We start from the raw sequence: 15,038 nt of genomic DNA on the forward strand, positions 1-15,038 counted from the left end.
TGAAAAACTTGAAGCTATGGACGACCGTTTCATCCAGGTATGCGACTCCTTAGGCAGTGCGTATCCACGATCCCGCACGCAGGATTAATGTCGAACTTCAACCAATATACAATGCTGAGCGACCATCTACTGTCTTCGTTGAGTAACTGTCTCACACCTGACACGGTTAGACATTAACACTGTCGGACGCCTGCTCGAAGGTTTAGAGCATAAGTTCGAGTTCCACGTGCGAGGTCGTGGATACGCACTAATGAGGAATACCGAAGTAGGACGAAAAGTTTGTCCAGTGCTTACACGTTTCCAATTGTAGTCTAACATCGAGCGGTTAATGATCTCAATAAAAACTCTACAATCTCCACGACTTTAAGCTGATATTCACATTTAGTTAGTAAATAATGTCATATTTTCGAGCAAGTAAATCCTAATTAAAAACACCTTTCAAACCAATGAAAATTATGTGAAATTTTGGTTACAATTTCACTAATCAACTTAAAATCATAAATCATTTTTCAAGGTCACTTTTGTACAGTATGTCCTCTAGAACTTGAAAACTATTTTCACATCTTTCTTCGGATAAAAAAATTCAATGGCATTTTTTTCCAGAACCGTTAACATAATCTAGATAATTGGAATATAGGAGGAGATATTAAGTATTTTCTTAACGAATGTCATCAAGTGGTTTCAAATGTATTACCGATTAATTGTTTGCGATAGCATTTTACTTTCATCAACTATAGTTTACAACTATGATATGGCTAATCCCTGTGATCCCGCTATTTAGTGAGTAAACAGTGTACAGTTTCACATCATTGATGGGTTCAAGTAATGTTGCTCAATTTAAATAAGCCACCTTTATGGAGAAAATAGCTTAAATTTTTCCAATTTCTCTCTTTGATTTCGTTTTCTTTCATGAACTCATTAGTATTGTAGTGATTTATGTCAAAAACGTCCTATGTATGATAGAACACTTCTATTTGATGCAAAAACTGTTATTGGAGATTATGAATTAATGAGAAGATGAAAAGATACGTCTTTATGAATTTATTAAAGATCTTGAAGGTACATAAAATTAGTAAACTTCTGTTTCCCAGAAGTGATACTTGGTAATGTTCTGATGGACTGACTTAATCATCTTATTATAGATAATCAGATAACTAGTTTGAATTTAGTTATGTCTATTATCAGTTAAAGTCCATTCAACCCACTTTATAGAATGTTATATTTATTTCATTCACGGTTTTCAAGTCGTGGCTTTCAGAGGAACCCAAAACTATGTCACATCAGTGTTTCATATGAACTATTCGTCTAATTTTGATGTCATTCATCATGCAAATACGGTCAATCTCATAGAATAACCCTGGACAGTAACTATAGAAACCGAAAATCGAACCTTGCCAAAGAAATGTTTCAGCAATTTCTCCTTCAACGAACAAGTATATCAAAGCGACATAGACTAATTCTCTCTGCTTCACAAAATTAGTGAACTGATTTTATGAAGTAATAAATTTTATGATGCAATATTCTCTTTTTCTCGTTTTTCCTATGATTGTGGTATGATCCACATATTTTTAACTGAGGCTTCGGTTAGGTTTTGGACACCTACTGTTAAAATGCTATTTCGCAGTCTCATAAATGTATAATAATAGAAACACCATTCAGCTGTCAATAGTACTCACCCACCCCAAACATGAATTAGTCTTTATTACTTTGTGATCACTGAATAGGGACACTGTTGACGATTATTATAATGGATTACTGGAATTAGGAAATAACAAGTGTTTAGTACTAACTTAAATAGACAAAAGTTCTATTGTTTCATTAATTAGTCAGCCTGAGTACTTACGGAAAATGATGATGATTCTGGAAAATTAGATGACATTCGCAAACCATTTCTTAAACCAATATCTTATCACTGTGACAGTAATCGAATTGTAGTCACCAGAACAGAAGTAAAAACCTTAGACAGTTCTTCAAAAGAAACCGTATTGGTAGAACGACGTACAGAAACGGAGTGGATTATTGTTCATGTGAGGGTAAATATATGTTAGACTACTGGAGCCAAACCTCTTCATGAGCAACTATTCCTGTTACAATTTAGTCCACTGGTTAGGAAACTAGATGAAAAATACTTGGTTAACAACTGATCGTGTACAGTTTGAAGGACAGTCTCAGGTTTCCGGAAGTAACAAATTAAATTAATATGTAAAACATTCCAAACTTCTGGCGCATCGTTAAGATCTACTAACACTTTTTCATGTGGTATTGTTCGCTTGAACCTTTCCATTGATATTTAGGACTGCAATTGATCAGCCTCTTATTGACATATGTACATTCTGTACGGATTGTCCTAATATTGCCTTGAATCACAAGCATGTTAAGCAGAGATGGATTGTGGCTAACAGTGGAATCCAAGGCGCGCGCTTCGTCTTGTTTGTCACTCATCAGACGGATGTATCTGCATCAAACCTGGGATACAGAACGGAATATGCGTCCTGGATTCCACTGCTGGCGACCATCCATCTTTGCTTATTAATATTACTATTGAAAATATTTGACATCATTCTAAACTATTTATGATCAAAAGATATATTCTATGCACAATTCACAGAGATGTTAAGGCTATGACTTGTAAACATTCACTTTTAGTTCAGCAATAAGACAAACCATCTAGAATCTGTGTATTTATGAGTAAACATTCGAGACGAGTTATTGCTCAAATCTTCTTTGTGAAACTGAGGAGAACGAAATTACCATTTGCCATTACGAGACCTCATTCTACGCATGATGTGATGATGATGATGATGATGATAATTTCATGTTTCATTACGAGATAAAATGATAGAATTATTCTAGTGAAAAGTTACGGTAGGGCTCAATTTAATATGGAAGCGACAACTGAGAATAAAAGAAAATGATTTGGCGTAATATCAGCGTATTCTGTAATTAATGCTCAAATTATTTACAAATCTGTTAAACGTTCCCTAAATACCCCGTCACATTTCTGTCATGGAGAACAATTATTGTTCTCTGATGGATGGTTTATGTTTTATTTTTATATATGTTATTACCTTGAATCAATCAGACTTATAAACTTGCATTTAGCTGAGTGAAAATTGAAATACAATTCATATTATATTCTGCCAGTTGTAAATTGAACCGAAAGAACAGCAGAAGAACATAATAACCGAATAATCGGTCATCTCAAGAGATCCTTTAGGGTGAATAACGATCTTATGTCAGAATTCGGTACTGATTGTGTTTGACGAACTATCAGCATCTACATACAACCACAGATAAGTGGCATCCACAACTCTTTTTTTTTCTTAAAACACCTCAATAAAACTACAACATACATCAATTATATGGAGTTTATTATAGATAGATAAAAATTTTATCTAGTAACGTGACATAAACATTACGGTCTTGCTTGAAAATCCAATTTAATAGTCATCCTGAAAGTTCAGGTAGCTAAACAATGCCGTTAGATAAAATACAACAACTGAAGTTAGATTATCAATTAAACAAAATAACAGTTAATCCATTGATATTGTATACCGATTCCACCAAATAATGTAAGGAAGTCAAGTAACAAAATTATCTTGATGTAATTCGAAGCAAAATGAATGAAAATGAGTACTGTGACTTACTGCTGGAGTAGTGGTATTAAATATGAAGCTACCAAATATAGAGATTGAAACTGTCAAATTGTAAGTAAAATTGACCAGTGGTCTGACAGAGTTCGCAGTGAACATTGGGATATACAAAGTTAACTCATTTGCTGCCGAAATAGTTTGATCGGTTGCGACTCCTATAGACATAAAACATAAATTGACAGCCAAATTTCTTAATGAGGCAAATTTGAATATTTGTACTTTGACAACTATCAATTTATCACATCTACGTACATCCACACAAGAAAACATAATTCCTATGGGATCGATAAACCACAATTTAATACGAAATTGATATTAATACACACGATTTACTAGAAACATACCTTTCCTGAAGATTTTTCAATCAGTTGAAGGGATATTTGTTTGAAAGAGTGCAGATAGTTTGATTGTAAAATCAAATATTTCTATTTTAGATGATCAGTTAGTATGGTTTGGGTCTATTATAATATTGTACTAAGTTATAACATATCCACTAGGCTGTAAAAACATTCGATTAAGGAAGGAATCCCTTTTCAACAAAATTAATTTCAACTATGGACCAGCATATATGCACGAGAAATTGTCAATCTAAAATAATTAGTACCTGGAGTTTGATCTCACATCTAGTTTTTAGAGTGGGTATACAGTAAAATAATAATAATAACTTACAACTTACTGTAACCCTTAAAGTTCTAGCTACAGGTGGATTTTCAAATAAGTTACCTGAGTGTAATCTTTTGAATCTACCCCCTACCACAAAACTATGAATGAAGTTTGTCCACAAACCCGGAATCTAAAAAATGCTTTTTATTAGCGATGTAAAGGTCTTCATTTCCTTAGTTCAAGTCAAAAATATGAGATAATCAAATCAATAACAAAATAAGAACATCTTGGCATTTTGAACATGAAGAATTTTTTTCCTAGAAGTACGTTTCTCGTAGTAGGTGGTGCGTTTGAATGTAAGAATGTAACACTAATTAGTCAATACAGTTAGTGTTACACAAATAACAGAAATAGTATGAAGATTCCTGAGAACGTCCACTTTAAGTACTGACTAAAACTGAGTCTATTAAATCAGTTTTATCACTATTCATCATTATTTCAAATGAACTATGAAAGTAAAAGCATGTTTGACAGGTGTGCATGGGTAGTAAGAAAAGGAAAATTGTCCATTATCGAATAAGTAAAAAACACTATTAAATGACTAGAAATCAGCTTGGAGACTGCCTTGACATAACTCGGTGACTTCATTAAGTACAGCTAAAAAGATTCATGAGTAAAATCGTTTATTAATGAAAGAAAGATTATTAGTAATCATATCAATACCGATTACTATAAATAAAACAGTGAAATAAGTGACAACAAACCTTCGTAATAAGCTTTATCTATAATGAGATAAACCATATTTTCCAAAGAGTCCGAATTTATGCTGATATATGTCAATGATGTTAATTGGCTTAGTATAATTGGCCTGACAAGTATGTATTCTTGGTAAGCACCTGGAGCATAAAGTTGGAAATATATCGTCTGCCATACATTGGGTTTCAGAGTCAATGTTAACTTTAATGTTGTTAGAGTGTTTGGTATAACTTGATTTTTGACTGTATTTGAATCACTAGAGGTTAAAGCAACACCTGGAGCCTGACTTGATGACTTGAAAAAATTAAAAAAATGCAAATTCCTTTTATACATTGTAAAATCTGAAAAAAAATTGTTATGAACTAAACATTTACAACTTACCACTATGCTCGATAATTAATAAACTCGACAAAATTACAATGCTCTTCAATGAATTTAAGATGAATTTTAGAATTTCCTGATGGATCTATTAACCTGTGATGTAAGTTAATCAGAGAGTCACGTTTGGTGTTCATATTGAAAGTAAATCCTGATAGGCGTAATCTACGAGGTGATTTAAAGAAGAATATTATAAGTAAATGAGTTTTCTACTAACCATTCAGTAACATAGTGTGTATCATAAATGCTAGGTATCTTATTATTAATATTACTCTATTTTTGCTAGTTACTAAATCATCAGACTTAAAAGTCATCTTCATATTTTTACAACACAACAAAGTGAACAACCTGTTTGAATATCACTTCAACCTGTGTATGTATATCACGTTGTGAAATTCATACTTGTTCTAATCAGTTACAAATATTTATCTACACCTAAATCACAGTCAGTAGTTTATGGTAGGGTTAAAAAATTCTGAAGTAAAGTATAAAGCAAAATTGAATGCAAAAAAATGTTTCAATTCATACCAGTACAGCGGAACAGTTAGCTCGTGTAGTAATAGCTAACGTTTTCGTAAAACTGGATACACCAGAAGTAAATGTTGATGTGATTACTAAAGGCTGTGTGGTAATTGGAATTATCGAATAACGCAATGCAATATCACACTGAGCATCTGTACATGATTCATTGAAGTACACCGAATTTATTTGCAATCTAGCCAAGTCACTTTGGTAATAGAGAAAATAAAGGCAAAATAAAAGGAAGAGTGATTTATGAATAATTGTTAGAATAACAGAAATACTGTAGTGTATGGCAGTTCACGTACAATTGAGTTTGTTCATATTTAATTTGGTCAAGGCCTTCTTGTTAAATTATTTAACGGACAGAGTCATTCGTACAATAACAACCTATTCATACTATTGTACCTTTATTAATGTTGCACTTGTATGAATATGTACGCTTGAGTTTTGCTTACTGCGTACGCATTTATTCATTCTACTAGCCTTAATATTAGTCGCTTAATTGATTTGATGATTTATTCATTTCCATATGTACATTTTAATCCTGTTCAAAAACTCGCACACTCGTTCATAGACTTGATCACTCACACTCTCGCCCATTCGACTCGCACGCTCACCCGCTTGCTTTTCGACATTACTCTTTCATGTTTGCTTAACGTGCCTGTAATTTTGCCAATATGTGCGTGGTACAATAATAATCATATTCAACACTTCGTATTCACCTTCTGATTCATACAACGTTGGGGCGTTATCTTATATATATATATATATATATATATAATGAATTATGTATTCACATTTACATATACATGAGAATACGGTTAATAATCAAGCTTACGGTTTAACAGAAAGATCAGAACCCACAGGCGCTACAGTTTTCAATAGATATCCAATTGTTTGAATACTTTGTCTGATTATAATTGCTTCACTTGAATTTACTTGTAACTGAAAAATTACCGGTATGTAGACAAAGTCTTTAACGAATTTCACTCGAACTTCTACAACTGTACTAAAGTTTACCGCTGGTTGTGAACTTCGTGGTTCGACTTTTTCAATGGTAACTACAGGAGTTTTAGGGACCTAATTTCAAATAATGTTTGCAAATGATAACAAGTTAAGAGAATGATTACAATTTACATTTATATTTACACGTAGTTTATATTTGGGTTATAAGCATTCATCTGAAATGATTTGCGTAGAATAATAAATGTTAGGCAAATGAGCATGACTGATTAATTTAAGTCTGATTTCAAAGAAAAGTATTTGGGTAAATGGGATATTCAGATTTGATTGAAAATTACCGGTAGCTAACGTGTCTTGGTACTATATTTGATGTTGCATATATAATGCTGTGCAATTTAAACTGTTCCATGGTAAACATTGATATTTTTGTATTTCAGTTACTAAAGTCTGTAACCACAAATTTTTTGATATAAATCGACAATCACTAAGTCAAATATCGCGAAATAAACGGCCGTACCTTTTGATGCTAACTGACAGATGTTCACTAGATCTGTACCCCTTTAATCGGATCCAAAATTTATTTCAATGAAGCACATTAGTTTATCCTTAGTAAATTCCGTAACAGATAGATGAGGACTCAAAATTAGATTATGATACAAAAAATCAATGTGTATTGGGAAATGGTGATCGATGTGATGTGGGATTTGATGTCAACATCAGTATATCTTGTTATAACTCTCGGTTTTCTTCGTTTACAGGAATAGGACGTTAATTTGCTTTAAATGTATATCTACACTAGATTCCCTCCCAGTGTCTATTCTACAGAGCTTTATCACAACGTGATTATCAGAAGGGCGATGTTTGTGGATATTTTTAGTGATTTTTTTGTTGAAATCATGAGTCAATTGTAGCTAGACCACCATGGAAAACATGGAAGCACTGGATGGTCGTTTCGTCCTAGTGTGAGACTCCTTAGCTTTGCGCACCCACGATCCTGCACTCGCGAGATTCGAACCAATGACCTACCAATCTGGAGCCGGAACCCTTAACCGATAGACCACTGAGCCGGCATCCAACGGTGTTAATGTCTAACCAGGGTAGGTTAAGGGTAAGAACAAATTGTTTTTGAACACATAAAGGGGGTTTCAATTTCCGTATAGCCAAAGCTTCAATAAATCTTAGTATACGTCCTTGAAGGCTTTTGTACAACACTACAAATGCTGATTTGATGTCAACCTTATGACCAGTTTCAAATAAATGTTTCGCAATAGAGGAAGATGTTTGTCTATTATTTATTATCCAGAGTAGTCATCACATCGTTTTTGTGTACTTTATTTATTTTCTTACCTTAACCTGTCTAGTTGACCTTTTAATTTTCATATAAAAATGTCTTAACAAGTATATGTGTGATCAGATTGTTCGAAATGTATTGCGCTAATATATCACATAATTCTGATAAACTTCGTCTTCTCATTGCATTATCGAAATTTATCAAAGGGACTAATTGTTTTACATAATGGTTACTTGATACAATTGACCTTATTCACATTAAGTCATATAATTGAGATAGAAATTTATTTCGCTAGACATAGGCTTGTTCATTGACACTTCATTCAACCTACATTACATATGCTTGTCAAAAAAGGTTATTTTTTCAACGTTCAGCGATTTAGTGTTTGACAGTATGAGAGTAATTATTTTCCCTTGTGATGGAAAATGTATATACAGTTTTTCATTGTTCGTCTAGTATGTTTAACAAAGGGAACTGTTGAATTGGAAATATAATTCCAGACTTTCTAATTAAATAACGTTTACAATGTCATTTACAAATGAAAATAAAAAATTCAGATCATTAATTTGAAAGGCTGTGCACTTCAAAAACATTGGCTGTTAACATTACGTGCCAAAAAATGTTATGCCCACCTCACAAACACAATTACCGTATTACATGACTGAGTACACTAACATGTATTTTCGGTGATCATTAATAAGTGATCAACTACAAAGAATGTACAGTTCAGCATATTTTATGCTTTGAATGGATTTGCAAAAAAACCTTGATAACAATATTACGTTCATTTACGACACCCTTTTCAAAGCTAAACTGATCAACTTTTGGTATTAAGAATAACGGTTTGCAAAATAACTGAATTATAAAGATTATTTGCTTCTTTCACAAACATTATTACTATCTTCAGATTGCGTATAAGTTGTTTCATTTAACCATCGTTTACGGTTCGAGTTCCAGAGTGAACATCAACTCTGAGATGCAGATACATCTAGCTTACCAGTCCCAAATAGGACGAAGTGCGCGTCTTGGATTCCACTGCTAGCCACTATCCATCTTTGCTTACCATGCTTGTGAATTTAGGCTATATCGAGGCAATGTGCACAGTATGCACATATGCCAATTAGAGACTGACCAGTTACAGTCCTTAAAACATCAATGGGAAGTTCCAAACAATTCTAAGTGAATTTCAATAATAATTTTTATTATTATCATCATTATCATTATTATCACTGTTCTTATTATTATTATCATTGTAAGGACAGGAGAATGTATATCTCATCTAACGCCTGTCAGAGTATCCACAAGTCTGACTAGGTAAAACAACCTATCATTATCATTCTCGCCCACATATTATACCTTCAGAACAAAAGTGTTTCAGCTTAACTTGTAGTAATTTGGATTATCGCGTTGTAGATTTTCTCACTGAATTCTGACTAGTCATAGTGGATGTATATGCATCCCATGAAAATCACTTCGATATTGTGATTAAGTCACAAGTATTTTAAGCAGAGTTGGACAGTAAATAGCAGTAGAATCCATGACTCTTGTACATATGTGAACTAGTGCCTCATAAATTGGTGAAATATTCCCAGTATGACCCTGAAAACGAGTATAGAGTTCTTGTCTTACGCGTCATGATCATTTTTCCCAGACTTGATCTGAGTGAGCAATAAAAAGCATCCATTTCAGTCAGGAAAACTTAATTGCTCATGCGGTTTTACATGTTTCAAAATCTCGAGTTCCAAGGTATTTTATGTTGGAAATAAAGATAGAGTAGGGTTAAGGGATACTTGAAATTTCCAAAAATTGTAAAGCAAAACTATAAATCACATTCATCTGAATAATAGATAAATGTATAGATCACTGGGGTAGCATAACATACAAATGAGTTTAGGGTTTCATATATCTAAGACTTCAAAGACCCTAAATATAAAATAAATATAAAGCGCGTTTTGTCTCATTTGGAATTCAGTGGTAAGATATTCCTGTACTTCAGTACTGATGTTCATATGAGGACTTGAACTCAGTACTTCGAACACACAACGCGTCATCCACTTAACGTCTATGTTCAGATTTGCATAAACGTCCTGAATTCTACTGATATCTACTGTTCAATTTTGCTTACAACACTTGTGACTTAATCACAACATTGAAGTGATCTGGATATGATACACGAATATCACAAGAGACTGATCATTTGCTCTCGAACATATCAATGGAAGATTCATGTAACAAATACAAATAAGTTAAATCGATGCTTAAAATCATATATGTCCTACATTGATAGATCAGGTTCTATTTGTAGAATATTGTTTAGATGCAATATTGAATGAAATTATGAATCAAACTTACAGGAGTAGTGGATATGGGTTGCACCATAGACGTTATTGGAAGCGTTACTACAAAAGTAGATATATTTTGTGTTCCATAATACATCCGAAACGAAATTTGTATTTTATCACCCAAGACGTAATTGGGATAGTTAAATAATTTTACTCCTATTTGGAAATTATAAGAAACATAGAATGTGTTTTTGTTTCTGAATATACCGATTTGCGTTGTGCCTGTTGTTCTTCGCCCTTGAAATACAGTGTATTCTGTTATTAGTCTGATCTGTAATGTAAGTAAAGTACTCAAACTGAAAATACACTATCAAAACATTTATTAGTATCGAATTCACCAGTAGTGATGTGATAGTTCTTTGTTTACGAAAATCAGCGGAATTAATTTAAATTTATGTTGATATTTCTGATAAGTCTTGTTGATTGAACGCTATATTCGGATCCTAAGCTAGTCTCGTAATCCGCAAGCTAGAACTACTCAGCGACTTGAACACGAGAGAAAAGGCGCAAAATATAAGAGAAGCACTTTACTCCAAAGGTTCATTTATGCACAGAAAATATAGGGTTTCCATAATATTTTATAAGTCCTTGAGTTTTCCTGAAAATCCTAGAATACTACTAAATATATAGAAGAACTCTCGTCTAAATAAGAGCTAATAGTTTCACAGTATTTGAGCGCCGAGTTGATGTAAGACATTAAATAGGAATAATATATTTGTAAAATCTCAGCGAATGAATTTGTAATAAATCCAACGTTTCTGCTGGCAATCTGGTCCAAGCTTTTTCAAGGAATTATAATCACTACTAAATATAGTAGCAGTGTAGTAATCAGCCTATCTGAACCTCTACATGTGACTTTTCACTCTAGTGATGTTACTAGCAAACCATCTAGTCAAACGATGATCGGATAAAATGCTTCTTAATGTTTCCTAAGCTTTTCATGTCTATTGCAATAAATCTGCAGGATCATCCCAACAATTTCCTAATTCATTATCACTAGGACACCGTTTAACATCACTGAATAAGAGAAAAACTATACTCTATGCTTGCCTTCGTGAGGAATATTATTGCATTTAATAAGCATAGCAGAGACAATAACCAACAACATTTTTTCGTTTAATAAACTCCCCTTTAAAGTTTCCACCTCTTGGATTTAAACAATATTCATTCGTTGTTTTGATTAAACATTAAATGTTATAATATGTGAATCTAGGAATTATTGATTAAGGGAATGTCCAAATTATTTTACTATTTAGAGTCACTCTAGAATCAATAAACTGGTTGAAACCCATGTCAAACAGAAGTCAAAATAATAATAGTAGTACGCTTTACTGTTAAGGGTTCTACAAATTTATACTAATGGTATAACCGTAGTTTATGTTACATGCAACATGTAGCAAATACGGATTGGTGGAAACTCGTCCATAATTATAGAAAATATAGTAAAATGTGAAACAATGAATTTCTGACTTGCATATTACGGTCATCTCCCTATTCTTCTTTAACCCATTGATCATTACGCAACCTCCTTTTGATATTTGAAATCTGGGATCACTATATGAAACAATAAATTTTATTGGTAATGAAGAGGTATTCCTATTTATCAAGCAGACACAGAGCTGAATGTTTCACTCCGAATTCATTCAAGTTTTAATTCTAATCTTAGTATTCGAGTCAATTATACATGAAGGTCAAGATCTGATTGGACTACTACTAAAAGTGTACAGAATGAAAATTCTTCACTAGCCGTTATCTCATTATAATGAAGGATCTCCGATGTCTGTAGGTAATTAGTGGATATGTTCATCAGTGAATAATTAGATATTCTCCAAACATGATTTTAGATAATAGTAATAGTACAATGACGAGATAAGCTTGTTCATTCAAATGATTTTGATTTTAGGCAAGTTATATATATACTACTTATCAATATTCGGTAAATAGTTTAATTCCTGGCAATTTCTACGCTTATGTTGTAACGTTTGTCGTATAATATTCTGAAATATTTACATATACTTACAACATTTATTATATTTATCATTATAATTACTTTATCTCAATCATTGTAGTGGTTATTCACAAATTGTGTGTTTATTTAACTCTTGTTTGATCGCACCAGTTTCTTTATTGTTTTCTCTTGGTTCGGCTTTAGTTTGTTGGTAAACTGTTACCAAGTTTAGATATAACTGACATCTGTCTTTTGCACTATCGTATGTTGCAATTATTCTTTATGTTATTGTTACAGGAAGCATTTTTTATTTCAGACAAAAAGATACGGTAAACGCCTTAGACACCTCACATTTTGAGTTGAGTTTGCTTACTAATCTTTGTACATTATTCATTAAAGAACCTCTATTTTAGACAAATCGTTGCTTTGTGAACTTCGATTGTGCGCGTATCTCAATCTGACGACGTAAACGCTTCAATAGATTCGACAATCTATTTTTCCGTGATGGAGTGATAAACTTTGTATATTAGATTTCTAGCGACCGAGTGGATAACGCGATGGCGTTTGAAGCGAGGGTACTGGGTTCGAGTCCCAGAGTGAACATCAACTCTGAGATGCAGGTACATCCAGCTGACCAGTCCCAAATAGGACGAAGCGCGCGTCCTGGATTACACTGCTAGCCACTATCCATCTCTGCTTACCATGCTTGTGAATTAAGGTATATCGAGGCAATACGCACAATATGCACATATGCCAATTATAGATTCGACAATCTATTTTTCCGTGATGGAGTGATAAACTTTGTATATTAGATTACTAGCAACTGTCCTAATTGTTTATCAAATATGTATTAACTTACTTTTCTAGACATTTTCCATAATGTGTTGACCTTCCAAATATAACGATTTTTATAGAATTACGCTGTTTCTTTAAACTAACTCGTAAACTGCTTTTAAGTGATCAATAGATTGACCGCCTTAGTAAAGCTGATGCCATCTGAGATACTGTTAACATGTTCATCTTACCTATCTGACTTCGGAAGAAAATAATCATCCTAGTGGTCAATAGTTTCAGAAGCCGTTACATTTCTTCAAATATAAATTATGATTTTACTTTCTCACCTTGTTCCTAAGCTTCACTCAAATAATTCATCTTCTTTCTGCATTTTGAACTGAATTATCTATGACGCAATCTATTTATAGAATCCTGTCTCAGCCTTTTTATTATTTTCGTCTTCATAAACATTCCTAGTTAACTTGTAGGGAAATCTGTATGGATGATCTTTTAATTCTTTCAAAATAACTGTCTTCTTACCAGTATACATCTACGTCAACTACAACCTTAAAAAGGACGTCTGTTATATAAAATTTGGGTACTTAATTTTTTCATGTGATTAATATGATGGAGAAAATATATTCTCAACGTACTAGATGAATAAGCTTTTCTATCCATATTTATACAATTTGTTATCCACTGTAATAACCAACATACCAGTCTTAATACCTTCATATGGATTGAAATAATGAGGAATAAAAATTGATTTGATTAGGTTAATGAGATAATATAAAACTAAAAGATTTTATGGGTCCCAACTGTTTGTTTATAATTATTTGTTTATATTTTTTCTAATGGATCATTTCTTTATAGGGTTCAACTGTTATTACTTACGAAACACTGGAATCCCAAGTTAATAAGACGCCTGAAAAATGTGTTTCAATTATAAATGAGCTTTGATTTCACTACCATTTACCTGTTTATTGACTTGAGATACTTCAATATAAAGTGACAGGTAATATAAATGATTCAAATACAATCATACCGGAGTCATTTATCAAACTACTGTTATTCGTGCTTTAAAATTATTGACACAATTTTGGTAAACTTTGTCCTTCCTTGTGAGAGTCTTTTAAAAACCACAAGAAATGGAAACAAGCTGCATGATATTTTGAACTTACTTTCTTAGTTGTATTATTTTCTGTTAGCAAGTAATCGACGGAACATGGTTCCACCTGTATTTTACCAAAAGTATGTATCTGAATACCATAAGCTGCTCTTGTATAAGGCATAATACTCAGTTGAACATTGAAGAATTGCAACTTTTCAACTTCATTCACGATTGAGGTGTCCTTTAATGTCATGACATTTTTCGCAACCTATTCGTTACAAAGGAGGTTAACATGGTTTATACTGAAAACCTACCAAATTAGGACCTGCAAATGCTATGACTTGGCTCTCACAAAAATTTACTGTAGAATTCTTACCTAATGGTGAAATTTTTGCTTCAAACTTAGCGGATACCAAACTTGTTTTATATATCTGGATAAAAACTGTTAGAAGAACTGATCGATTGGTTATTGGCAAGGTAGTCTTATAAACACCTAAAATATATTTTAAATTAAATGTGAATATGTACATGTTAATATAAAATAAGAATTGCTCATCATAATGACTCGGGTTAGAAATATTCAAAGTAAGAATGCTTGTCAATAGGATTTATTAGAGTAAATCTCGAAAGTTCAGTAATGGAATATAATTAAAAATAATAGTTTAGTTTTGCTGTTTTTTAACACGACAGTGAGATC

The 15,038-nt window shown here is 32.7% G+C and overlaps 1 protein-coding gene across 1 annotated transcript; it reads right to left on the reverse strand.

Annotated features, from left to right (window-relative positions):
* Positions 1 to 6,746: 6,746 nt before the first annotated feature.
* On the reverse strand, positions 6,747 to 6,992 carry Smp_193740 (hypothetical protein; the record flags this gene model as incomplete). Its single annotated transcript, XM_018792581.1, has 1 exon — positions 6,747 to 6,992. A coding segment is annotated over one exon (246 nt), but the record flags the coding sequence as incomplete, so codon positions are not given.
* Positions 6,993 to 15,038: the final 8,046 nt, after the last annotated feature.

This window comes from Schistosoma mansoni, assembly GCF_000237925.1.
Source record: "Schistosoma mansoni, WGS project CABG00000000 data, supercontig 0247, strain Puerto Rico, whole genome shotgun sequence".
NCBI classification, from domain to species: domain Eukaryota; kingdom Metazoa; phylum Platyhelminthes; class Trematoda; order Strigeidida; family Schistosomatidae; genus Schistosoma; species Schistosoma mansoni.